At 48.3% G+C, this 24,749-nt stretch overlaps 2 protein-coding genes across 4 annotated transcripts in view; one reads left to right on the forward strand and one right to left on the reverse strand.

Annotated features, from left to right (window-relative positions):
* The window catches only part of LOC105454752, a 56,993-nt gene extending 34,024 nt beyond the window's left edge, over positions 1-22,969 (reverse strand). The window contains exon 1 of the mRNA XM_011697619.1: positions 22,627-22,969. Coding sequence (XP_011695921.1) covers positions 22,627-22,690 — 64 coding nt within the window. The 5' untranslated portion in view covers positions 22,691-22,969. The remainder of the gene's footprint in view (positions 1-22,626) is intronic.
* The window catches only part of LOC105454733 (RING finger protein 17), a 149,725-nt gene that overhangs the window by 117,669 nt on the left and 7,307 nt on the right, over positions 1-24,749 (forward strand). For 2 of the 3 annotated variants that reach the window (XM_011697597.1, XM_011697602.1), the window contains one exon: positions 24,169-24,393. In XM_011697597.1, the coding sequence (XP_011695899.1) occupies positions 24,169-24,393 (225 nt within the window). Of the gene's footprint in view, positions 1-10,139; positions 10,250-24,168; positions 24,394-24,749 lie in introns of those variants that run through there. The other variant, XM_011697608.1, reaches the window with a different exon arrangement.

Consider the following 24,749-nt stretch of genomic DNA (forward strand, 5'->3'; position numbering starts at 1 on the left):
GAGAGAGAGAGAGAGAGAGAGAGTTCATCGAAAGCTCGAAATGATTTATGTTCTTTTCCCGTTCGACGCGTCGTGATTAGAGATGTAAATAGAAAAAAACCAATTTTTTTTTTTCATAAAATACGTTTTTAAGGAAAAAAACATAAGCTTTGTTTTTTCTCAAAAATTGTTTTTTAGCTATCTATTTAATATCTATATTTTGCTTAATATAAGTTAACTTTTCATGATTTTATATATATTGATTTTGAAACATATTTTGGAGCAAAGTATTTTGAAGAGAAAAATTTAATGAATAATTTATAATAAATTCTACTTAAGGAAAAGCTGTTTAGAAAAAAAATTTAAAAAATTCTCCTTTTGTAAAAGTTAAATGTAGAATGTAGATCACATTAAAATTAATTATATAATTATATAATTACTATTTACAATTACTATTTATAATTAGTCGTGCTATCGGAATTAGAAAAAAACAAATTTGTATTTTTTCAATGAAATAAAACACGTTTTTATTCTAATGTTTTTTCTATTAGAAAAGAAACTTTTTACATCTCTAGTCATACCTCGAATTTTTTGCAACAGAGCGCTCATCGCCAAAACCGGAAATCCTTGTCGACGTAAGAGAAGAACATGAATCTCGTCCCCATAAGCTTTGATCAAAACGTAACGGTCTGCGAGCGGAGCGACTTCGACCCCGTATAACTCCTCCCGGCTTTCCGGCATCTCTCCGGCTCCTTCGTCTTCTTCCTCGAGGTGCGACAAGAAGCGTGACTCGTCCGACCACGTCTCCGAAGCGTGCTCTCGCGCGGAGCGGAGAGAGCCGGCGCGCATCGAAATTCCGTCGCTTGACACGGCGACGGTGTTTCACAACGCTACCCGAGACAGCTTCTTGCGCAGCCAGACTTGGTTTCCGCGATGTAATTTCGCGAGAACGCCGCGCGTCCCGCTAATATCCCAAAAAGGCCGACGACCGAAAACCAGCGCGGAGGGACACGAGTTGACTGCGAAACGTGGCAACTAACCCTTTTTCGTAGCAGCACAACGTTGGAGCACGCGCGTTATTAAAGTTAGGACCTCCTTTGCATTATACCGAGTTCCCGCAAATTGGCCCCGTTTGCAATTTAAGCCGCGCCCTCACCCGCTTTTGAAACTACTACGAGAAATTCGGTCTTTGACGTTTCGCGAATATCTCGCCGAATTGTGGAAGGTCAGCCGTGGTATTTCCTTTCACGAAAGTACGTGCTCTTTGTATTGCTATATTTCTCATTGAGTAAAAAGACACAGGAGGGAATGTATCAGAACTACATCATGGCAATCATCTTGATCTTACTTTTTTTTTATGTTTTTCACTAAAGTGGGGGAAAAACACGCGAGTTTATAGACAATATGTTGTCTATGATTGGCTCCCCTTGAACGACCATCTTGACCGAATACTTTTGTAAATAGTCACTTCCGCCCGCTTGCTCAGAACCATACATTCCCGCCTGTGTCTTTTTACTCATTGATATTTCTCGTGTTGTATATATTCCACTCATACCAACTTATGAGCAGCTGAAGGAATTTCGCGAAGGTAATTCGGTGGAAAATTCAGGCCTGAGCAAGAGAGAATGTGAAAGGAGGAGGAGACGGAAACTGAAAGAGTGGGTCCGCGATGTTAATCTTAATCTGTACCGCGGCGTATGTCACCGCGGGGCAAATTTCGCGACGGTTTCATTGGATAAACCGCCGCTTCCGGTTCTCATATTGTTTGGACATCTCTCGAAAAATTATAATACCGAAAACTAAGAACAGAGATAATCTCCCGAAATTTTATAATACCTAAATTTAAAAATAGGACAATGTCCCGACATAATTCATGTATAACATTTGTTCCTTTTTTACAAGATTTTTCGTATGTATCGAAATGATGTGGCGATTTACTTGTGTAATTTCAAAAAGGTTTCAAGAAATTAATATATTTTATTTTAATACATTAATTTTTAGAATTATAACTTTTCGAGACAATCGTCTGAGTTTTTTGATGTTGTTTCGGGACATTGTCTCAATTCTTAGTTTTTGATATAATTTCGACATTTTGGGACATTGTCCTATTCTTCAGTATTTTATCTTCGGGATATTACATGTTTATCATTGTTTGTCCTGTTTTCGGCTGTGCTGTGGGGCGTCTAGATTATGCATGCAAAATCGCAAAGTGGGGAGACGTCGGTAATAAGGGAAATAAAGCGAAGAGAAGGAGAGAGGAGAGTGTTGAAGGGTGCGCGGTCGCGGGTGCGGCGCGTTAATCGGATTCCCGATGATTTCCGAATCCTTGGAAATAAATTAGTAACGGACTTACGTGCGCGCGCGCTTATACACGTCGGCCCCGATGAGAGGCTTAAACGTAGACAAATTCAAGAACCGAGCAACAGGTTACAGGCATAGCTGTTCTGCGGGGAGAAATGCTCATTGCCATCGCCGTTGCACATCGCCGAGGGTGAGGGCGGCAACGACGTCGGCCGCCGATGTCGACGACGTCGCCCCTGTGTTTATTTGGCACACTGTTCCTACCCGCGCGAGCAAAACACCGCGGTTTTTTTATTCGAGCGAGGCGGAAATAATGGAATGGAAACAGAGGGAAACCAAAAGAATTCTTGATCGATTTCGTCGGGCGGGCGATGCTTAAAATAGCCGTGGCTGCGTCGCCGAGAAATGGAAATAGCGGACGCGAATCGCTGTACGGCTTCGGAAAGAAGCTCGTAAAATCCATCTATAGATTGCGATACGACGTGTACAGATTGAGTGACTATCGCGCTCCATTACGCCATCGTGCGCTCTGTTATTTCATACATTACCGCGTGTTTTACCTATCCCATTATATAATATTCATTACACTTCCATTCCGCCTTCCATCCATGTTGATGCCGCTGCTCTATCCGCTCGCCGATATTTCCGCGCGTATCGATTATTACTCGGCTCGTCTGGATCGTTTCCAGTTTCTACCGCTTCCTCGACTATCCGCACGATTATCCCCGCCGGAGCCGCGGTCACGCGTATACCTGTGTATATATATTCAAAACACCGTGGAGCTTTCGCAACGCGGACCTGACGCAAGACGGACGTACGACGTGTGCTCTTGCAAATTGACAAGTTGGGCGAAAGACACGTCGGGTTCGTTAACGTTTATAATGCGGCAGCACGAACGCGGCGGCGAGAGCGCGCCGTGAGCGTGAGCGTGGCGCCCGCGCGTCATTATGCCCGCGTTTCTATCTTCAATTTATCTCCCTCGTCCCCGCCGCCGCCTCCCACACCTCGCGCGTCCGCCGCGTTACTACTTTTGCAATTTAGCTGTATGCACGATTTGTTTCCCCGAGTTTACGCCTCCCCGGTCCCGGGAGCGCGGAGAATGGAGTTACGTGGAATCTCGAGCGGAGAAATGCCCCATGTGTATCCTTTCCTCTCCCCCGCCCCCGCGAGATTTCTTGGGCACATCGAGCGCGCGACATAATGAAAGAACGTGCGCACGGAAGATTGCGTCGAGTCCGATTTTGAAAACTCCATTCACGAAAGGCTCGTTCTTTAACTTCCCCCATTCACCTTAAGCCGTTCGATCGCTTTTATCGTATAAACAGAATGTGCGCATCTGCATTGTAAATGCGTGCATCTAAATTCATCGATACATGGAAATGCATCGCGTTTTATTAGACCGGGTTCGTTTCTCCGTTGAGCTTTGTATCGAGGATACAGTTATAAAATTTAAATTCTTTAAAAAGATTGATGAAAGATTTCTTTTCAAGTAAAAGGAAAAAAAAGAGGAGTTGGGTCCGTGGCAGCAGTTTTGCCCTGCGATTTTGCTGAAATTTGCAAATTTGTCTGACAAAACTGTGACATAAATCTTTCGCGTCCGCCTTAATAGATTACAAATGGTGCGTCGCAGAAGAGACGTGCACGTTGGCATAAAGGCATCAGCGATTGCGTAAGCGTGAATTATCGCGAGTCAATTGTATCGTTCCCTAACGTCGACGGGGACGTATAACGAGCGAAGAAAAGAAACCGAAAGTCGCTCGCGAATCGAGCGAGTCGGCTGCTCTCGAAATGAAACGGCGCGGCGCGCGTAACGTACGCCGCCGCCGCCGCCGCCGCTTCTGCCGCGCGAGCGCGCATAATTGGCCGCGTTTCTTCTCGTGGTGAAACGAGATCTCGAGGCGATGAGCGAAGGCGTATGTACGGTGTGTGCACGTGTGTACGTATTGTACGTACGGTACCTACGTACGTACCGCGCGCCGTCGTCGGTCGCGCATGGAGAAGTGAAAGTTCGTGGCTCTGATGGACGATATCGCGCGCGAACGCGCGCGCGCGCGCTCTCATAATGTCGTCGTGAAGCGTCAAACGGGCGTATAACGCGACGACGTGTGCGTTATACACGTCGACGTGTATCGCATCGCCGTGAGCATCCACTCGCGTGAAACAAAAAAAATAACGTCCCGTGTGCACCACGCTCGCGGTCGTCAAGGAGAACGCGTAGATTTTTTTTTATCTCGCCGCTTCAAGTGCACTCGAAATCGTGCGAATCAAGAGAAGGAGAGAAAGAAAGCGAACGAGAAGCCTCCTCCTCTTGCGAAATAAGCGACGCGCGCTGTCTAAACTCTCTTTGCGACTCGAAGCTATTCGTGTCTCGCCCAGACGTCTCGTATAACATTACGTCTCACCTCGTAAACGTCTACAGAACTTGTACTCGCATTCGCGCAGAATCATCCGCGACTATAGATACGTCGCGATTTCGTTCCGTCTCATGTGAAGAGAATTCAGAACGCGAGCGCGAAGAGAGCGATCGAGCTCATGATTCACGAGGCCTGCTCCAGATCTATCGAACGCTCTCTGACGCAAGAGAGCGGATCGGTAATAGCCTCTTCTTACTCGCGCCGCGGCGGCGTAACGCTGACGGCGTAAGTACGATGAGGTATCGAAACGCCCGCGGGTTTTGTATGAATGAACAAATCCGCGGCGATAGCATCTATACACGCCGCCGCGCCGCCGGCGCGGCGGCCCGAACGCCGAGCATTCGGCAACGGGGTCAATGTCGCGCCGAGCGTTTTCTCGTTCTTTCTGCTCGAAGGCATTCAGGCATTATGCAACCAGGATACGCTATAGCCCGGACCGGACGGACGAGCTGCCGGCGATTACACCTGACGTGGGCGTCCCTCCCCCTCGAGGAACAAGCTAGGCCTGTCGGTATTAATTCACCAGGAAGCTATTAAAGCCTTCTAAAATGATGGTTTATTAAAGAAATGTTTAATTAAATTAATTATTTTTGAAGGATATTGATTAATTTTGCTGCAAATGAGGGATGAAGTATAAAATTGTACGATCGATACTCTCCAAGACGATGCGAAATTATTTCTTTTTTTTTTCTCGAACACTTGGAAATTTTTCCAGAATGGATAGTTATTTTCTTGATGGCAGGCGAGTAGAAGTAATACAGGTTTTTTTCTCATTGACGTGGATCTACTCGTAATGACGCGTTACGGGAGTTAAATTACACACGATAAAATATTAGAAAGTCAGATCGGAGTCGGAAAATCTCTTGAATTAATTCTAATGCCGGTGTTTACCGGCATTAGCGTCAAGAAGAAGACGACAGTGATGGCGACAACAAGAGTGAGCTGTCTGCATCGTTCGACAGAGTAGTGAATTACGGACGATGGTGTTGTCATAAACCTTCGAATCTTTTTTATCGAGTCGGCGCTGGATGATAAATAGGCGTATAGATAATTTCGGCGGCGCCTTTTTTTTTTCTTTCGCCAGATAATTTACCGTTACCTCCCGGAGGATTAGTTACGCAAGTATTTTTCGCGCATCGAGTTTTAATCGGCTTACCGAATCATATATACCCGAAAGATTTCAGTTTCCCAGTTTTGTTAACCGTGCTGCTGCGGCATAATCGGATTTAACACTTTCGAAAGCGACTACATCTCTCCGCATCTGCCGGGACGGCCAGTTCAATTATATTAATTTTTGACAGCGCGCCCCCAATACGCGTCGTTAACGACGCGCTCGATGCTGTTTAATTAATGTAAATTAATCGCTCGGATCTCCCTGGAGGTAGATGGGGCCTAGCTCTGCCCTTCTTTTAGCTGTTAATGAATTATCGTTAACCGCTCTCATTATCAGCGTGTTGTCGCGCCGAGGGAATATCGAGGAAAACATACGGAGAAAATTTGCTCTCTGGAGAATCTGGGGAGATACTCGAGTGTGGCGCGACGGAAATAAAAGGCGGCCCATCCGGTACGACGGAATTTATTTTCGACAAACTCGCGATACTTTCGCGACAAAATCGCCGTGGCGAGTTTTCTCGCCTCTTTGGGAGGTACCCGGCCGTCGCGTTCGCAAGTATTTCGCCGGAAATACTCGCGCGGAAGCGTCTCGCGGAATGGAAGATCAGGAGACGCAGCCAGCTTGCAGCGGCGGATCGCTCCTCTCGAAATTTTCCGAGTTTAAGCGTTGCATTTAAATTTCCCGTTCATGAAACGTAACGGCCCAATAAAACGTAGTTATAAGGAGAAACGGGGCTCGAGGAGAGACTCCCCTGCCTCCCTCGCGCGATGGTCCAGCTTCCCTCCTCTCTCCCGTCCTCCACTCCCTTTCTCGTAGCTGGAATAAAAATTAGATCAACGCGGATTGAGAATAAGTCATCCAGCGTTCTCGCACGATTGAGTTCTTCCTCTTTCTTTCTCTCTCTCTCTCTCTCTCTCTCTCTCACTTGCGCGCCCGTGCGCTTCCAACGTCGAAATTCCCTGATTGAATTCCATAGAGTCCGCGCGCGGGTGAGCGAGTGAGGGAGAGCGAGAGGGCCGTCAACGGTGCCGACGATACTTATTACTTCCGCGAGAGAAAGAAAAGGGCGCCAAGGGATGCGGAGGGCGGTCCGGGGTGGACTGGGCTGGGATTGGAAGCGGCGGGATTCGACGGCGGCGGTAGTAACCCAAGGCTCTAAAACTAAAGCGGCAGCTCTGACAATTTCGATTTTACTGTCGCGCGTCCCTGATCCCCTCTCGTCACTGGAAAAAGCCCGGGTGCGCTTCGCCGGGCGGCGCCGGATACTCACGTTCGGGGTGGCCCATTCGCAATTCAATTCGCCGCCGATGCGATGATCGTGAAATACGTGTAAACAGATAAGCGTTCGCTTCCGCAGTCCGAAAAATCGATGACGTTCTTATACTCGATTATTTAACGATCCCGGCCGCCGCGGCCGGGATATCGTTCTTTTGAGAGATCCCCCCTCTCTTCCCTACCGAAGCGCAAGATGAATTTTTTTTTCTGCTTAAGCAATAATTAGAACGAAACGCGTTATTAAGGTCACGTGATGCTGAAAGGAGAGATTGAGTCTCTCGGTGCGGAGTTGCGTAAAGAAAAACGCGTTGTCAGGGCTCGCTTCTTTCCCAAGCCTTGCGGTTTTACTAGATCCTCTTAAACTTACTTGATTACATTTAATTTTATATTTACGTCTGGATTAACAGCTAACACGGACAGTCGATCGGTGCGGAGACCTTCGCTCGCGGTTAATCGGGGCATACGCGTCGCGCGCGAAAACGATCGTCGGGATTGTCAATTGCCGATGACAACTGGAGTTAGCGAGTAGTCGATGACTAGCGGCTGGAGGAGAAAGTCATTGATTTTCCTCGTCGAAATGCGAGCGAGGCGCGCCTTCATTCTCGGGCCACCCTGTATATCCACGTGCACACACACACACACACACACACACACACACACCCGGGACCGTACTACTAAAGCCTTCTACTTTACGGGGACTGTTGCAATTTCAGTTAATACTATAAAACCTTCGGTGCACGTACCACGCCTGCGCCGGTCTCGGGGAGTATGGAAGTACGTCCAGGAGGCGTACACGCTATTCTCGAGTTGAGCCGAGAATGAAGGAAAGAGAGCGAGAGAGAGAGACGAAGAATGCCCCTGGATTCGTCCAAAGTTGTCGATGGAAAGCTTCGCTTTATGGCCTTTCGTTTATACCGACGCGAAAGTACTACGTACGGCCCGGGCGAGAGAAGCGACTCTCTTCCAGCGAATCGGCCGCGGTACGTAATTCGCCAAAATCGCCGAGATCATAATGACCCGTGATATCGTGCACGAGCTCTCGGTATCAATCTGATCCGGATGATGATGGATGTTAAGTCTATAATAATCGAGATGCGAGATGATGGCGGGATTCTAATCTTTTAAGAGCTTGTCTTCGGAGATGCCGCTCTAGGCAGGATCGAGGGGAAAAACATGATCATTTTCATCCTCCGTAACAGCATGCATTTGCGGATTAACACGGGGAAGGAAGATTAACGATATGTCCAGCGGCCATTAAAATAGAGGGAAGATATACCTTGCCAAGAAATTAATCGACTATTCGTATCGCGCAACCGACTTTTCCACGATGACGGTGCGACTACTGGCGGCGCGGGGCGTCGAATGAATGAGAGACCGATCGGCGGGAAATATTCCGGCTATGCAGATGCGGCGCGTTCCCTACACGCGCCGATATTGACTATGTACGACGACGTTTTGCATTTATCGGTATGAAAGCGCGGACGTTTCATTGAAATGAGATTTTTTCCCTGCCCCTTCCCCTCCCCCTGCCCGCCCCTGCTCCTCCCTCCCTGCCCGGGACTGCAGCGCTCGATCGTCGGTATTTTGCCGCGCGCGACCGATTTAAATTGCCTTCTCTTAACATTCCGATGTTCTATTTCCTCGCTACGCCTGCAACCATCAATCAATAGCCGATCATGTAACAAAGAATCTCGACGCGCCGTAACGCGCGGGGGGATACCGGTTTAAAAGTTGACGTGTGTAAAAGTCATTTCATTACGTCGCGCTGTCGTACGATATGGAGTGTTGCATCGTGGAGTGGAAAAGAGGGAATTACGGAAAAAGTCGGGGAAATTTCAATTTTAATCCCCGCGCAAGAGATCCTCTTTTATTTTCCGTTCGACGTAGCGGACGCGTCTCTGAAAAATCGCGTTGGGACCCATGGTGTGGAAATGTAACGCAGTGGTGAGGACAAAGGCGCGCGCCTTCTGGAATTCATCGATAAACATGCGATTTGTCTTGCGCAATTAACCCGTTCGCTCCTACAGCGCGCCCGTAACGCGTATTTCCTCGTTGCGTAGACGTAAAAATGAGTCACATTTAATCATCCGTCATTCTCAACGCGGTTTATTTTTGTTCTGGTGTGTGCGTATCGTGGAAAGGCAGGTGACCTGAAATAAACCGGTTCTCGCGCGCGCGCGCGCGCGCGCAAGTCTCGCGCCGCGAATGAAATAATAGATTAAATTCGGCAGAATTGTAGATTTTAATGCAGCAGAATGTATAGCGCGTTGCGCAGCAGCGTGTTCAAGCCGCGCGGCGTTGAAACCCACGCAGGTCTATTATCTTAAAACCGCGCGCCGTTTCAAAATGCGCCGTCGCCGTTGCGCCGCGGCCAAGATTCTCTCGCGGTGTAGCTCGCGATGTCGTAGATTCGGAAGCGGATTGCGATATTAAATTGCTAATCTCAATTTCAGGTTGACTCTCCGCGAGAGATTCGTAGAACATTAATATCCCGCGGATTATCCTAATTGCGCCCACTTCGCGAGCCAAGACTCTCGGTTTCGCACGAATCGTTTCGAACAAGATTAAAATACTGGAATCGCTAAATTTTTAAATCGACTCTTGCAGACGAAGAAACGGTCAATAGAAATAATCTTGCTAGAAGATTAAATTCTTCTTTAATGTCATCCTCCATTCTTCCGTGTTACTCGTGAATTTGATAAGAAAATAAAAGAAATTGCGAAAGAGAAAGAGCGAGAGGGAAAAGGGAGGAGTGTGGACCAACATAGAGCCGGGCGGAGCGTCGCGATCGAAAGGAGGGAAAATAGGGGGAGTAAATTGAGACAGAAAAGAAGTGTGTTTACACCTTCGCGTTTCTCGGAAACGCGGAAAACGTCGATTCGCGAAACCTCGCGCACCAGCTTGCACGTGCCTGGCGGGTTCGTGCCGGAATTAACGTTATTTCGACGTACGCACGGGGTTTCTGCGTGCCTGCCTACCTGCCTGTCACGCTTATCGTGCGGCGTTTTATATTTATCGGGGATGTTGTTCCACACACGTCGAAATCACGTGCTCGCACGCGGTCGAGAGAAGTACGAAAAAAGTAGTCGACGAGGAAGTGTGTCTGTGTGCGTACGCGGAGGGAGGACGGCGCGGATTGGGACTTCCTGACGATGTATATATGTGGGTATGTGTACTTCAACGAGGAATTTTCGATCGGCGTACTCGCGAAATTCGTTTATCGACTTTACGTGTCGACGCGACGGCTAATACACGTCCGACCTGTACGCTCCGCGCTCTTAAAGCGATTCATACGGCGAGTAAAGAACGGGAGGCGACGCATATAATAAGATCGCGATGTCGAGAACCGAGGATGTAAAATTCGTCAATTCGTTGCCGCGCCTCGGGGTGAAAGTTTTATTCATCGGGCGCGTAGGCCGGACTCGAAGGATTGTCCTCGCGTTAACGACCGCTCCGGATAACGCAATCCGGATCAGCAAAATGGAGATCGTTCACGAGAGATCTGTCGATCGTTCGAAGTCATTAAGGCCTGTCTCCTCGGTCTTCGAGGTTGAGTATCGCGGATACCAGCACGCCCCGATCTCACGATCTCGCGATTCCCGATCGATTTCAACGCAATACTCCTTTCATGGCACACGTAGGATAAGGTCGATCCATTTCGTAACGTTTGCGAGAAAAGGAGGGAAACGACGGTTATAAAAATCGGGGGAGAGAAATTGACGTCTCCGACGTGACACGTGCCGCAAAAAGTTCGTCCATAGACGCTCGAATCTAGATGTTGAAGAGCGTTGCCAGAGGGAATCGCTCGTGAGGGGATTGTCTGTCAAGGTGTCAAGGAATTGAGAAAGAAATTGAAATGGCGACTTCCCGGCAAGTTCAGTCAAGAGAGCTCGTGCTGAAATAATGCGCCGTTAGAAATGCGCGTAACACATAAATTCCGGTGTGAGGCTATAACGGCGTGTCCGCGAGGTTGTTCTACGCCTGAGAAAACGTGACTGCGAAATGAAAACGCGTGGGCAACGCGTGATTACGCGCGCGGCGCGGCGGAAATCGCGAGCGCGTGTGTGGGCGCGCGCGAGCGCTTGCGAATTAATACGCTACGCGTTGCGTGCCACTGCATTATATACAGCCGCATACCATCGCGGGGATTGTAATTTTCGCGTTATAACTTTGACAGTTACTATACTTACAAGTTACTGGCCGTACGGCGGTCGGCTGCATAATGCGGCGCCCTCCGCCCCCGCCTCCCCCCCCCTCTCTCTCCTCTCGCCTATGTTTTGTCGAAGCAAAGGATATTATCGAACGATACTCAAACTCTGTAATTGGCTGCTAACGACACAATACGTTGGTGCCCCTCCCGCTGTTTTGAGCACGTTCGCGAAATAATAATAAACAGCGCCAAACCTCTGCGACACACACTGGTTTACCCTTCCCTCCCACCTCCCAACGCGCGTATTAAATAATTAATTATACGTGCGCACGATAACGCATAGGAAATTGAAGAAAGAATACGCGCGTCGAAATAATCGCCGAATTAATCGCGTTCGTTAAAATAAAAATAAATGTCAACTTATCGGGCCATATCTCAAGCCTCGAAGTAAGGTTTCTACCCTTATCGCACTTTGATCCTCTCCAAATCCTAAGAATTATTATCGCGTTGCAAGAAATCGATGGACTTTTTGCGCTCGGCAGGAAAAGTCCGTTAAGCTTCGACACCGCGGTTTCTACGCAGCTTCGCGGCGGCCGACAGAGCCGGCGCATTTGCACGCTCCATTTAGTAATCTGACCCGCGGTCCCGGGTGTTTATAACTCTTTATAGCGGCGATATCTGCGCGCGATATTGCCGGAACCGGCCCCGCGCGTGGATACCCTCGACAATAAGCGGGGCGATCCGCTCGCTCCGCGTTCGACCGTTGTAATCCGGGCCTTTCTCGGCCAGGTATCCGCGCGCGCGCTCTCGGTTCAAGGCCTCCTCCGAACGATCGCATCGCGAGAGATTTCGTCAACGGATCAATTTTTGAATTAAAAAAAAAAACCGACGAAAGTTTCGAGCCGAGCCGGCCGTGACGCGACGCGACGCGACCGCGACTCACATCGCGGTTAATAATAGCCGCGGGATGTGCCCGAGGATGGGCAGATCGCGCGATCAAGGACGACATCTTCGTTATACCGGATCGGACTTTTAATTTAATACATTCGGGAACGTCGAGACGACGTGGACGACTATTCCTCTTTATGCCCGGCGATTTATTACCGCGGCACTACCGTCGTTTCCTTTTATACGCTCCGCGAGGACAGGATAATCCACCGAGGCTACATACTTAATTAGCCGAAGAAAAAAAATTGATTAATATTCCCAAAGAGTGTAAGTGTTGCAAAAGGGAGAGAGAGAGAGAGAGAGAGAGACGGACAGAAAGACGGAGAAGACAACCCGAGGGCGATTCGCAGCTACGCAGGTTTTAATCTAAAGTTCGCCCCGACGACGTTTATTTGACTTCTGTCGTAAAAGTTGATTTATCGCGCGCGCCCTCGTCAGTAATATTAATTCCCCCGAGTTTGCGCGCTCGTTACACGTACTTCGATTTTATAGGATTAATAAGAACATCCGCGGGGGAGGGGCCGGGCTACCTGAGAGAGTGCGGCCTTAATCGGATTACTTACGAACAGAATGCACACTTCCCCCTCTCCTCCCCCCCCTTCCTCCTCTTCGACGTCTTGATAATCCGAGAGCTGCAACATCATCGCGCAGGCAGCTTGACACGGGAAACGCTAGTCTCGCCGACGGAGTAACGGCGGCGTTTCGCGAGTTCGAAAGTTCGACCGGCGTCGGAGAATTAAACGATCCCCGGGGGGTGCCCGGCTGCCAGACGAGACGATTTATCTATGGCGAGATACATACATACGGTGTCACATATCGCCGTTTTCTCTCTATCAAGTCGGGCAATTATTCTCTCGCGGTGTGTAGAAAGTTCCGCGGAAGAGATTCTCGCGGAAATGAGGAAAATCGAAAATCTCGAAGGGGACGACCGGCGTTGTTGGTGACGAGAGGATGACTCGCCGTGTGGATGCCGTGGATAATTTGGCGAGTTGCACGTTCCACGGTGGATAATCTCGTTGAGACCCCCGGCGCCGGTGTTCGTCGCGAGGCACGGCTGTGCCTCTTTATGAAATTTGTCAGAGCCGTAGCCCACGGGACAGGCGGGGAGGGGGGGGGGATAGAACGAGGGTAGAAGGAAGCGAAGGAGAGAGTCGAGAAGAAAGCGCGAAAGAATACCGGAAGCGAAGGAGACGGGGAGGGAGAACAGGGAGAGCGAAGGTGCTCCGGAGAAGAGGTGTCGTGGAAAAATGCCAGAGGAAGGAAAGACGTGTATCCGTGGATGGACGAGGGAGGAAATGGAAAAGCGAGGAAAAGGGCGGGACGGACGGCTTCTCGGAGCCCGCAGGGCTTGGAAGTGAGTTAAAGAGCTGGCTCCCGTGCGCGAGTGTGTGCGTAAATCCCTCCCTTGTTGTCTCCTCTGCACGGAGGATGGAGAGGCAGGTATAAGGGGAGGACGCGACGTGTAAAGTGACGTCGACGTGCCCTCGCGTCGCGTTAGCCGCGGATGCGAAATTAAATCCCCGTACTCTCCTCGCCCGCGAGGAGAGTTTGCTCCGCGGATATCGATCTCCGCGAGGATCATCGCCGTCGCGCATCTCGCTATCGTCAATTCTCTCGTGGAGGCGAGGATCCGCGCGGCGTGTGTGCGTCTCCGCGAGACGCGAGTGCGAGAGCGAATAATTGAATCGGAAATGTTACGCCTGAAACTTCCTTGAGGCAACGGAAGCTTGTAACGTATCCAATATAACCGGAGGGGGAAGAGAGGATCGAAAATGAGTTTTCGCGCGGCGAACGTGACACAACTTTCGCGGACTGACAAACGAATCCTGCCATCTCTTTGTCTCCCTGTAAAATCAGCTTTTAATCACCTTCATTAACGTTCTGTGTTCAAGATGTTATATCATAATAGATAGCGAGAACACCGGAAGAAGAAGATAATTATCGATAAATTGAAGCGCCGCACTCGTAAAAATCGCCATCCGCTATTACGGGAGAGAAGAAACGGACCGAGCGACGCGAAGAGACGAAGGTGAAAACGTCTGTCGGTTCATTGACGGGTATAATTTTCGATTAATTAATGCCGCTGCCGCTAATTAAACCCACTGCTGTTATTTCTGTAATAACTTAGCGTTATTTCATTTGACCCCCCCTTGAGTGAGCAAAGAGCGGCGAGAGCCTCGGACGGAGAAGAAGCGCGAGGGGGATGGGGAAGAGCGCGAGATGAAAGGGAAATTGCGTAGATGCGATCGCGTGGCGAATAACGTTGTAAAACAATGAACAATGACTAGTGAGAGAGCGAGTCGTTAGTTGACGTCGTGGAACGTCAGAAACAGAGGCGGATAATATAACGCTCGCTGTAAACGTTCACGACTGCTATGCGTAGAGTCCGAGTATAGGAATCTAAAAGGCGAAAATTGGCAGCATAAATCCCGCTTAGCCATGATCGAGTAGCCGTGTAATTTGTAATTGCGTCAGCTCGAGTGTTCTTCGAACGCTCTGATTAATCTGGGGCAGATTAATAAAAGCGGTCGCGGGCATCGGTCGGTCGGTCGATCGGTTGAACGACCAGTTAGAGACGGTCGAGCCGACGCAAACCGGTCGGGGTAAGACCCCCCTTCGCGCTCCTCGATACACACTCGTAAACCCGTCCGTGATCGTCCTTAATTGCAGCCGGTCGAATGCACTTCTTTGTTCGCCGATTGTTTCCTCTTTTCTTTTTTTTCCTTTTGGCATTTTCCTCCTTCTTTTCCGTCCCCGCTGAAACGCATCGTGGCATCGTGCGCCGCGCGGCGCAGTACAACACACGAGTACACCACGTAACCTCTCTTGATGCAATCAGAAAAATATGCCGCCCGCCATCGCGTGGGAGGGGAAATAATGCATTTTTCCTTTCACCGTGTGTAACGCGTGATCGCGAGCCCCCGTTACGAGACGCTAAAGCGCGCGTTCATCCGTAGCGCGCGCGGCGGTCCCTGAGATCTGGAAAACGGCGCGCGCGTTGTGTCTTGTGTCCCGGGCCCGCGCCCTATCCGGTATCTAGGCTACGGCAGTTGCGCGAGACGGAATTAAAGAAAAAAAAACACACAGAGGAGAAAAGAAAGAGCGCGCGAGACTCGCCGCACACGCGCGGTTACACGGCGTTATGCTCGCCTTTATCCGCTTATACACAACTCTATGAAAATCGTGACTCTCGGGCGGGACCCCCGCGATCTCGGCGGCGGCGGCGGCGACGGCGGGGCCTCCACGAGCCTCTCGCTTGCTCGCTCGCGAGCCACGAGAGAGTCGTTAAGTTTCTCGTGCGGTTGTTCGAGAGGTTGTTCCCTCCTGAGCCACGATTGCTTTCGTTTCTATTTTCCTTCTCACTATTACGTGCACGTAATTTTTCCTCGCTCGCGATACGCACACCGGACAACTGTTCGCCTCCTCCCCCTCCCCCGCCTTGTCCCCCTCTTCACCCCTCCCCACCCCCCGCGAGTCGGACACTTTCGCGGATTCGTTAATGCGTGACGCTCTTCGCCGGCGCACAAACCTGATTTTCCGGAACGGGCGGCGACCTTCGCCGGGAACGGGCAATATTTTCCAATGCAAATTTCCGATACTCGCCCGACGATGCAGGCCAGGGTCATTGACGGACGAACGGAGACGTGGCAGCAGGGATTTGCTACAACAGAGACGACGGAGACGACGGAGATTACGTGACCGACAACTCAGATCGGACGGGTCCGCGCGGCAGGCTGGATGAAGAGAAGCGGGGAAACTCCCCGTTCCGGCCTGTCGCCTCACGGCGAGGCCGAGGCTTTCGCGGGGATTTTCAGCATGATATATTTTTCCGATCCTACCCTCGGTGATTGTTTCGGAAGATAAAACGTCACTGCTTTGCCGCGACGAACGTACCGCGAAACAATGTGCGTGTCCCGGTAGATGTAATGCACAGGACGTTAAAAATAAAAAAATTAAAAAATAAAATAAAAATGAAAAAAAAAAGCGAACGCGTTTCAATCTCGCGCGTTAAAAAAAGAACCGTTCTCTCGTCCTCTGACGAAGCTCGTACACGGAGAGAATTTCCTTTTAAAATTTACTCTGAAAATCATGTTAATCGTGGGACAACATAGTATTTTGACAAATTTTGCTGTGCACTACAATAAATTTGTTGTAGTATATATTAAACGAAATAGTGAAAATTACATAAAATACTATGTTGTCCTATTAACATGATTTTCAGGGTAAATTTTAAAATAAAATTCTCTGCGTGTACGGCAATGACAGTCGATACGCGAGTTAAAAATCCATAACCTGAAGAGAAATCTCTCTCTCTCTCTCTCTCTCTCTCTCTCTCTCTCTCTCTCTCTCTGTGTGTTTATTTTCCCGATCGCCGTAACTATTGAATATGAAATCCTTATCGATTACCGTGTAATTTAGCGAGATGGACTCGGCTGTTTTTAACTAACTCCATTTATTCCGCGTCCGTAAATTGTTGCTCCACGCCTCTCGGCGCTTCGCACCTCGCGTCTTTGAAGAAGAGGAGCCAGCTATCTCTGCGGTACGTATAAGCAGGATTTAAACGAACCGCCGCGCCTCTCTCGCCCGAACAAAACGCCCGGATTACAAACAACGGGGGCGTAGCAAGCCGTAGATTACTTCTTTGAGCGCGACGCTAATCTTCGCCGTGGGACGTTTCGAAATTCACCATCTTTACCTCGTCCCAGGATCGTCGTCGTCGTCGTCGTCGTCGTCGTCGTCGTCGTCGTCGTCGTCGTCGTCGTCGTCGTCGTCGTCGTCAACGACCCACCGACCGTCGATTTCAATTAATCGATCCACCGCCGCTGGTATGGAGAAGGCGTGACGCGAATGCGCGTGTCGGTCTCCCTCCCGAAAAAGAAGTTGACAATTATAAATTCCGAATTTGGCGACATTATATCGGCAATAATGAAAGCCCTCCCCCCCCCCCGTATATTATCTATTATGATTACAGATTAATTATTGCTAATAATTATCATGAATAATATGCGTCGCGCGACGAGTCGCTTATTCATATTCACAATCGCGCCGGGCAAGTCGTCGTGAATATGTTTATTAGGCGTTGTGCGAAATGAATAACTTCTCTAACTGATTTCGACAGCAATCACGAGCCCCCGGCATCGATCTCGCGAATCGATACCTCGGGGGAGAGCCGCTCTGCTGTTGCGCGCGCCAGGTCGACGCCCATAAAATAATATTTGCAACGGCGTCATCGATCGTTTATGTATATATATATATATATATATATATCTCAAAGACTCGTGAAGAGATGAAATATGTATGCGCACGCGGTGGGGACTGTAATGGAAATAGATTTCTCTTTGGCAGCCGCCGACGGACGGACGGGAGATTCCTGCGAGATATAATTGGAGCGCATTCTTTTTACCGTGCCGTTAATAACACCGTTACCGTGTTACTGTAATGAAATTTGCACGCGGGGAGAAGGCAGGGGGCGATAACTCTCCTCTCGTTAGTTCCACGTTTGTTTTACGCGAGAGGATCAGCGGCCGAAGCAGCCAGACCGGTCGGCGAAATGAACTTGAGATCCCGCATTTCTTTCTTCCAGAGGAACGTACGACGGGGGTTAACGATATACGGAAAAGCGTACAAAGACGATCACTTAATTTATTTAGCATATTTACGTCGCCGCATGTGAATGCGCCGAATGCCACACGGGACGAGACTCCTGCGATGTCGCCGCTCGCGGACACGTGGACGCGCGAATAAAAAAGAGAGCTCCCGCGCCTTCTTTTTCCCACCTGAAACGCGTCGCGGCGCGAGAGGGGACTTAATTCATAACTCGGCTCACGATCGCGGGTTTCCCCGCGGCTTGATTGTCATGCACGATCTCGCGACCGGAGCGTGGCGCAAGCGAGCGAGCAAGCCAGCAAGTCAATAATTAGTACACGCGCGTTTACATGCCCGGATTACGAGAGGCCCGCTCGCCTTATTGTCGCCGGTTTGCGATGTCGAAACGTAATTGATCGTCGCGATATCGCCGCGCCGCGCGGTGAGTCACCCATCGACTACGAGAATCCGTGCCTTCACAATCGGGATTCTATCGCGAGGCGTGCCGTGAAATTTAACGTTCGAGAACTCGTGGATTGGCGAACGCTCGGTACAGACAGCCTTGCGACATTTTTATACGTCGACAGACATTTCCCTCCGATTTCGGCGCGCGTCTGCTAGAATATCCACGCGAGATCGTAATTTTAAACGTCGAAATTTTGGCCGGGCGCGACAGTCGCGGATAAACAATTGATACGTGCGAAAATGTATGCACCGGCACATTCGCGCCGAGTAATATATTATTCTTGCGCGATACGCACCTATTCATTATCGTCAGCGAGCATTTCGCACGCGGCGGACGACATTATACGTTTTCCACTATGCGAATCTCGCACGAGATGCGCGTGACGCAAAGCGGCGCGATTATTATAATGGCAGATTTGTAATGAATAACCGAGTGACTTTGTCAACTTGGAGCGACGGAGAACGAGTTACGATCCCCACACGGGAAAAAGGATGATCTGGTTGTCGCGGCAAAATTGTTGCTGCTCTACTGTATATTTAATGTGAGGGCAAACAAATCTTGCTGTGCGACAACCAATCGTTTGATGTTACGGTGAGGTCTGTTTTGCTGACAAAGTAGAAAAATTTTATCGTATAAATTGTTCACAGAAGCATATTAATTTGCTATTAAACCAAACAAACCTAGCCTATCCAATAGCAAACACATTTGCCTTTACAACAAAATTGTGGCTGGCAGAATGTCGATATGAGAATATGTAAAATTAAAGAAAATAGAAGAGAAAAAGAAGTTGAAGTAAATTTAGAATAATATAATCCCCAGTTTCCAACAATGGAATTCTAACACAGGGTTTTTAACAAAGCTATTCGGCAAATATAGAGCTGGTTTTAAAATTTTTTCTTGTGTTTTATATTAAGCAACGAAATTTATTATAGCTAAAATATGTACTGTTTTTTTCAAGCTAATTTTTTTTTCTTTAAAACACGCAACTCGCGTTTAATGAAAAATATGAAGTCTTTTAATAAATGAGAAAATGTCAACAGTTGTAAGTTAACCTATTGCTCTGCGGATCTTCGAAAAAACACTTTATTAGATATTTGTTGGAAATTGGAGTAAATTATTTATACTTCAATTTCTTTTTTTCTTCTATATTCCTTAATTTAATATACTTATTTTCATATCGATATTCTGCCAGCGAAAATTTGATCGTAAAAGTTTCAGCTAATCCGATATCGGGATCCAGCGCGATCTTGCGCAATTGTAGGCGTTGTTATCGCGAAGGGTACAAAGGAAATAATGCGAATACCTTGGATAATCGCGGGGAGGATGTGCTTTCCGCTGGCGTATATACAATCGGACCTCGTCCGTCCCGACGAGCGTTTTCCGCGGCAGAGTTAATCGGAGTTTTGCGCGAAAACGTGCAACTCGCGTTTTTGTCAAACGAAGCGACGCGAAACTGGGACGGATAGGACATTCCTTTTCGTGCGCAACCCCCTCCCCCGGGGAGGGAGGGTGCAAAAATTCAGCCGTACGTGTTACGTCGCGCGCGCTTTTAATGCCACGGTTTACGGTACGTCGGGCATTTGGTACGCACGAGGATTTTTATTCGATCGGTAAGGCTTAAAAGTCGGGTTTTTCATAGCGCGACGCGCTATAGCGCCCCGTTCAGCGCGAGCTGTCGCGAGATGAGGACGCAGATTGCGCGACGGCCAACGCGCGGTCGGCCGAGTCCCGAGAGATTTACAGAAGCGGATGGACACCGGCGGTCGTTGACGCGGTCGAAAATCGCGCCTCGATCGGCAGTCCGTGTCACGTGTGATTTGATTAATTATTTAATTATCATCTCCCTTTCTCTGTCCACGAGATCACGGTACGCGAAGTGCGCTGCAGAGACAAATCTCTACCTCTCTAATCATCCTTGAAGGGAACGAGTCTGAGAGACCGAGAGGATCCTTGAGCGATGTTTCTCTATCTAGATCGTCCGAGTAAACAGCTCGAGGTGGAACGCGCCTTTCGAATCAATCGCGCGACGGATCTCCCCGCTCCCCCCCCTCTCCCCCTCCCCCCGGTTTTTCCGCCCAGCAGCACGCTGCGCCGCGTACAGGACCCGTAAACGGCGACAGTAAAATAAATACTGTTGATGTGATCGAAGTAATAAGGCTAGGCGGTGAGCCTTTATTTCCGATGATATAATGTAACATAATAACAATAATAATTGTAATTTTCCTTTATCGATCGATTTTATCAGTGTAGGAGACCTTGAGTAAAAACTTCATTTAAAGCTTAGATGCGAGAACGATAGAGTCTGATGACAGGCTCTCGCCTTGTCCATTAATTTTTTCCCATTTCGTTCGACTCTCGCCGATATATCGCAGAATTCGTCGTCGTCGTCGTCGAGTTTTGTCGTACAAGCGCGGATTCGCGATCCGCTCGCGAAACTCAGAGAGAGAGAGAGAGAGAGAGGAATTCTTCCGCTGGAATCCGCCTTTGGAGAGGGATGTTCGAGCGGTAATTGAGACGATGTCCGATGGGCTGGGAGGGAAAGAGGGTTTGTTTTCAGAAAAAACCTGCCGTGTTACTTTCATTCTCTCTCATCTCGTTGACGTGTTTCGGTCTTAGCGCGCAGGGGGTTCTTCCCTTTTTTCCTCTTGCTGTCTTTTTGCGTCGGTCGTTCGATCGATGTCGTGCCCAAGGGATGATAAAAATAAAGATGGCGAGAGACGCGGCAAGAGAGAGAGAGAGAGAGAGAGAGACAGAGTGGAATGGGTGCAGGAGAAGCGTAAAAACCACGCATTGCCTTCGCTAACCAGCCGATTTTTTGCGACACGCGCGCCCGCGTGCGGTTATTACTTTTTATCGCATGAAACGTTTTATTGTCCATTAGACTCCGGCTATCGAGGGTAGAATAGAGCACATAGATAAATAAATAGATAGATCGAGGGATGTGCCACAGGGGTAAGAGAAGAGGCAGTTGGGGAGAAGGGGAAGGCCGCGATGCCCACGGACATTTCCGTCGCAAACGACGGAAATAAAAGCGACGAAGAGATCGTGACCGGCGACACGGCTCTCGTATGCGACTCAAGTTTCTACGCTCGCCACCGATTGAATCTTCCCTGTTTATCATCGATTATCGCCCCGCCGATATCCTTCGGGATGAGTCAACGCCGCCGCTTGCAACACCACCGCCTTTCCGAAGTATTCGTACATTGAACCTGATTGCGTTGAACACACAGAATAAGCACGGGGAATCAACACGTTTCTCCAAAAGTGACAAATTGACGTAGTCGAAGAGAATTCTTTTCAATTTCGAGTGAAAAGAATTTTCGTGAAAAGAGAGAGAAGGAAATTTGTGCGAGCGACTATACAAATTTTTTTTTTGCGAGCGTTTTTTTTTTATTATAAGACGATAGGTTTACTTATTATTAGCATATAGCCGCAATTTAATTATTGCAAATATTAATTTTTAATGGAGGCGATAAATTATCTTGAAACATACCAAACAGCTATGAAAAACATATATATGTACATAAAACGGATGACTGGTTTTATTCACTTTCGAGGTAATGTGCTGAGAAATTGAGTTACTGGTTTTCCGCAGTTAAACTATAAAAGAAGATAATTATTGAACTGATGAGAAAGAAGTACTTCCCGGAGGAAAAGCCGTATTCCGGGCATCGTCCACGATCTGTAATTCGAACTTCGAATCTGAGCTCCGTTCTTCGGGGAGAGAGAGAGAGTCGGGAGCGGCGGTGATCTTGTTTAACCTGATAAATCGGCCGTGGAGAGAGAGAGAGAGAGAGAGAGAGAGAGAGAGAGAGAGAGAGAGAGAGAGCTCCCTTTAGCGTCTTCGCGGTGCGCGGCGTTAATTATGCTGCGCAAATAGTCAAAGGGTGGTCCGGAAGGAAGCGCGGGTATCGACGCGGTTTGCTCTCGAAAGGGGAACGGCGCGGCGCTGCGGCTGGGGGCAAATTAAGTTCATCTGACGAAAACGCATCGTCTGTGAATCGGCTTGCGGTTTAGGTGCGTTTAATTAGGGAACGCGGAGAGAGAACCGATGACGGCCTTTGCGAGCGTCTTCGGAAACGTCCGTTCACTCTCGGCGCTGTAATAATTCAACGCTCGAGAGCCTTACGCACACGCGGTGGCCGATCCGAACGAATAGTAATAAGCTCGTGAACCTGAGACTAGTAAGAATTAAAAAAAAAAAAAGAAGGAAATCAAATTGTGCGAAAGAGACAGATGAAGTTTGCTGAAGAACATCAACAGAAAAGCGCTCGCGACTTTTATCCCAAGTTGTTTCATTTCTATATCTACTTTTCGCATCGCAAAAATGTTGGCAATTATTTGGGAACCATTCTTAAGAACGGCCCTAACGTTTAGATAGCGAGAGACTCACCCGAGACGAATGTCAAGAGAAACGCTGCACTCGCGATGGCAATCGCCACGCAGAGGAGCCTCATATTATATATATATCCCTCTTCTCCTCTGCGCTCGTCCGCTTCTTTCTACCCTCGCTTCCTCCTCGCGACCTGCGCGACCTCCGTGTTTGGCACCAAGGGGAGAGCCTACGATCGCGGACGCATCGTAAGTCGAGTCGACACTCGCTTCGCGGCGGACACCGATCGCGGGGGGCACCCGGGAGAAGGCACACGGAGACACGCGGAGTGTACCCGCGCCGGCGAACGGAACCACGCGACTGTCTTTGCGCCTGGGTATGCGACCGGTTGCTCGGGACGTGAAAGACTGAGGAAAGGCTCGCGGTGGCCAAGCGGTGTTAGCCTCGCACAGCGGCCCACTCGCGTGCACACGGGGCCTCTCCCACAGCCGTTCTCTCTCCGCACCGAGACGAAGAGAGGAGTCCCCCGGTCTCTCTTTCCCTCCGCGGTGGAATCCTCCTCGAGGCGAGAGAACGATGTGCGAGCCGACCTTCTGCCTTCGCGCGATTGCCGATCGCAGCACAGCGGATCCTCGTCCTCGCGCTCGCCTGAATCCACCGAGAACCCGCCAGTATTTTAATAAACGAACATCGATCGATCGTAACACGGAGAATAAATACCTAAATATTAATTTTTCGATCATCAGACAAAAGATCTTGCTTAATAAACATTAATCTTTCTGAAGCTTATTTACGATTATCGTTGAACATTATTATTAGACACGAAACTCTCTGTCTCTGACTAAATGACGAAAAATATTTATTCCTTGTAACTGCAGACGTCAGTAACAAAGTCAACATGCGGGGTCATTGCACTGCTCGTAAAGAAAAATCAGTTCCGAATTGACGAAATAATACGACGCATCGGGCGTGTAAGAGTCACTGATTAGCAGCAGAATGAATTTTCGCGATGGCAATTAACGAGGGAGATCTCCCGAGGGGGCCAAGCCACGGTAATGCATAATGTTGTAACATTTTGTTGTGCACTTTGTTTTCCCGCCGATTTATTTCGTGAGAACGAAGCGACGACCTGGGAGAGCTAGCTGAGGCAACACGACGAATTTTTCTCGCGAATTTGAATCGAAACGCGCGAGGGAAGTGATATCCCGCGTGAGCGCGCGGCTCCTTCGTCGATACTCAAGTGCATTCGCGCAATAATAATATTTTTCCATATCGTGCCATTTGGACATGCATATCGTTATCGGCGAGCTTTCGCCGACTCTTTTCCATATCTCGCGCGCTCTTTCAAACTTCATTTCTCACTCTCTAAATCTAAGACTTATCTCGTCTTTTTATATATTTGAAAAGCGAAAACTTGTTGAATTCTTCTTTTTAATTTATTTCGACATTCATGTCTCCTTCATTCTTTCTTATCAAAAGTTTCCTAAATGTAAACCGTAACGTAAATTACATTCATATATTTCTGTATATTTATCTCCAACAAATCACGATATAATGAAGAATTAGTATTAACGGAGAGATCGTATGTGATTATTCTTTCAGAAAATTAAATCGGCGATCAGGTCCAAAACGTACAAGCTGCAAAACAGCGAAATCATCGAGGCATCAATCGCTCAACATTTCGCATATCTACATGGCATCCTCCAAAATATGGAGACGAAACTACTAAACAGGCTGCATGAGCAAGATAATCGTCTCAAGAATAATTTGGAGGAAATCGCAATACAACTTCGATCACAGGAGGAAAGATTGGAGTTAGCATCGCAGGTACGTTTCGTAAAAATAAAGAATTTTTATCGATTTAATGCTAAAAATTCGTTGGTCACACTTGCTTCAAATCAACGCGTTTATTTCAGTATTCTGACGATTCTGTAAGCTTCAGATTAAATCTGCTTCTTTCGACATTATTCATAATTAATTTTAACTTCCTAGAATTCATTAAGTGAAAAATTTAGTGGATAAAAGAAGGTAGATGAATATAATTAAATAATTAAATAATAATTGAATTATTAAATAATTGATAGAATAGAAGAAAGTCGAGCGAAAGTAACATTTAATTAAATTCGTTGCTCCAAATATACTCTGTATAAAAAAAAAATCTTTTGTAACAACTTAAATTGAAC

The sequence above is a fragment of the Wasmannia auropunctata genome, unplaced genomic scaffold, assembly GCF_000956235.1.
Source record: "Wasmannia auropunctata unplaced genomic scaffold, wasmannia.A_1.0 LD336106.1, whole genome shotgun sequence".
Lineage (NCBI taxonomy): Eukaryota > Metazoa > Arthropoda > Insecta > Hymenoptera > Formicidae > Wasmannia > Wasmannia auropunctata.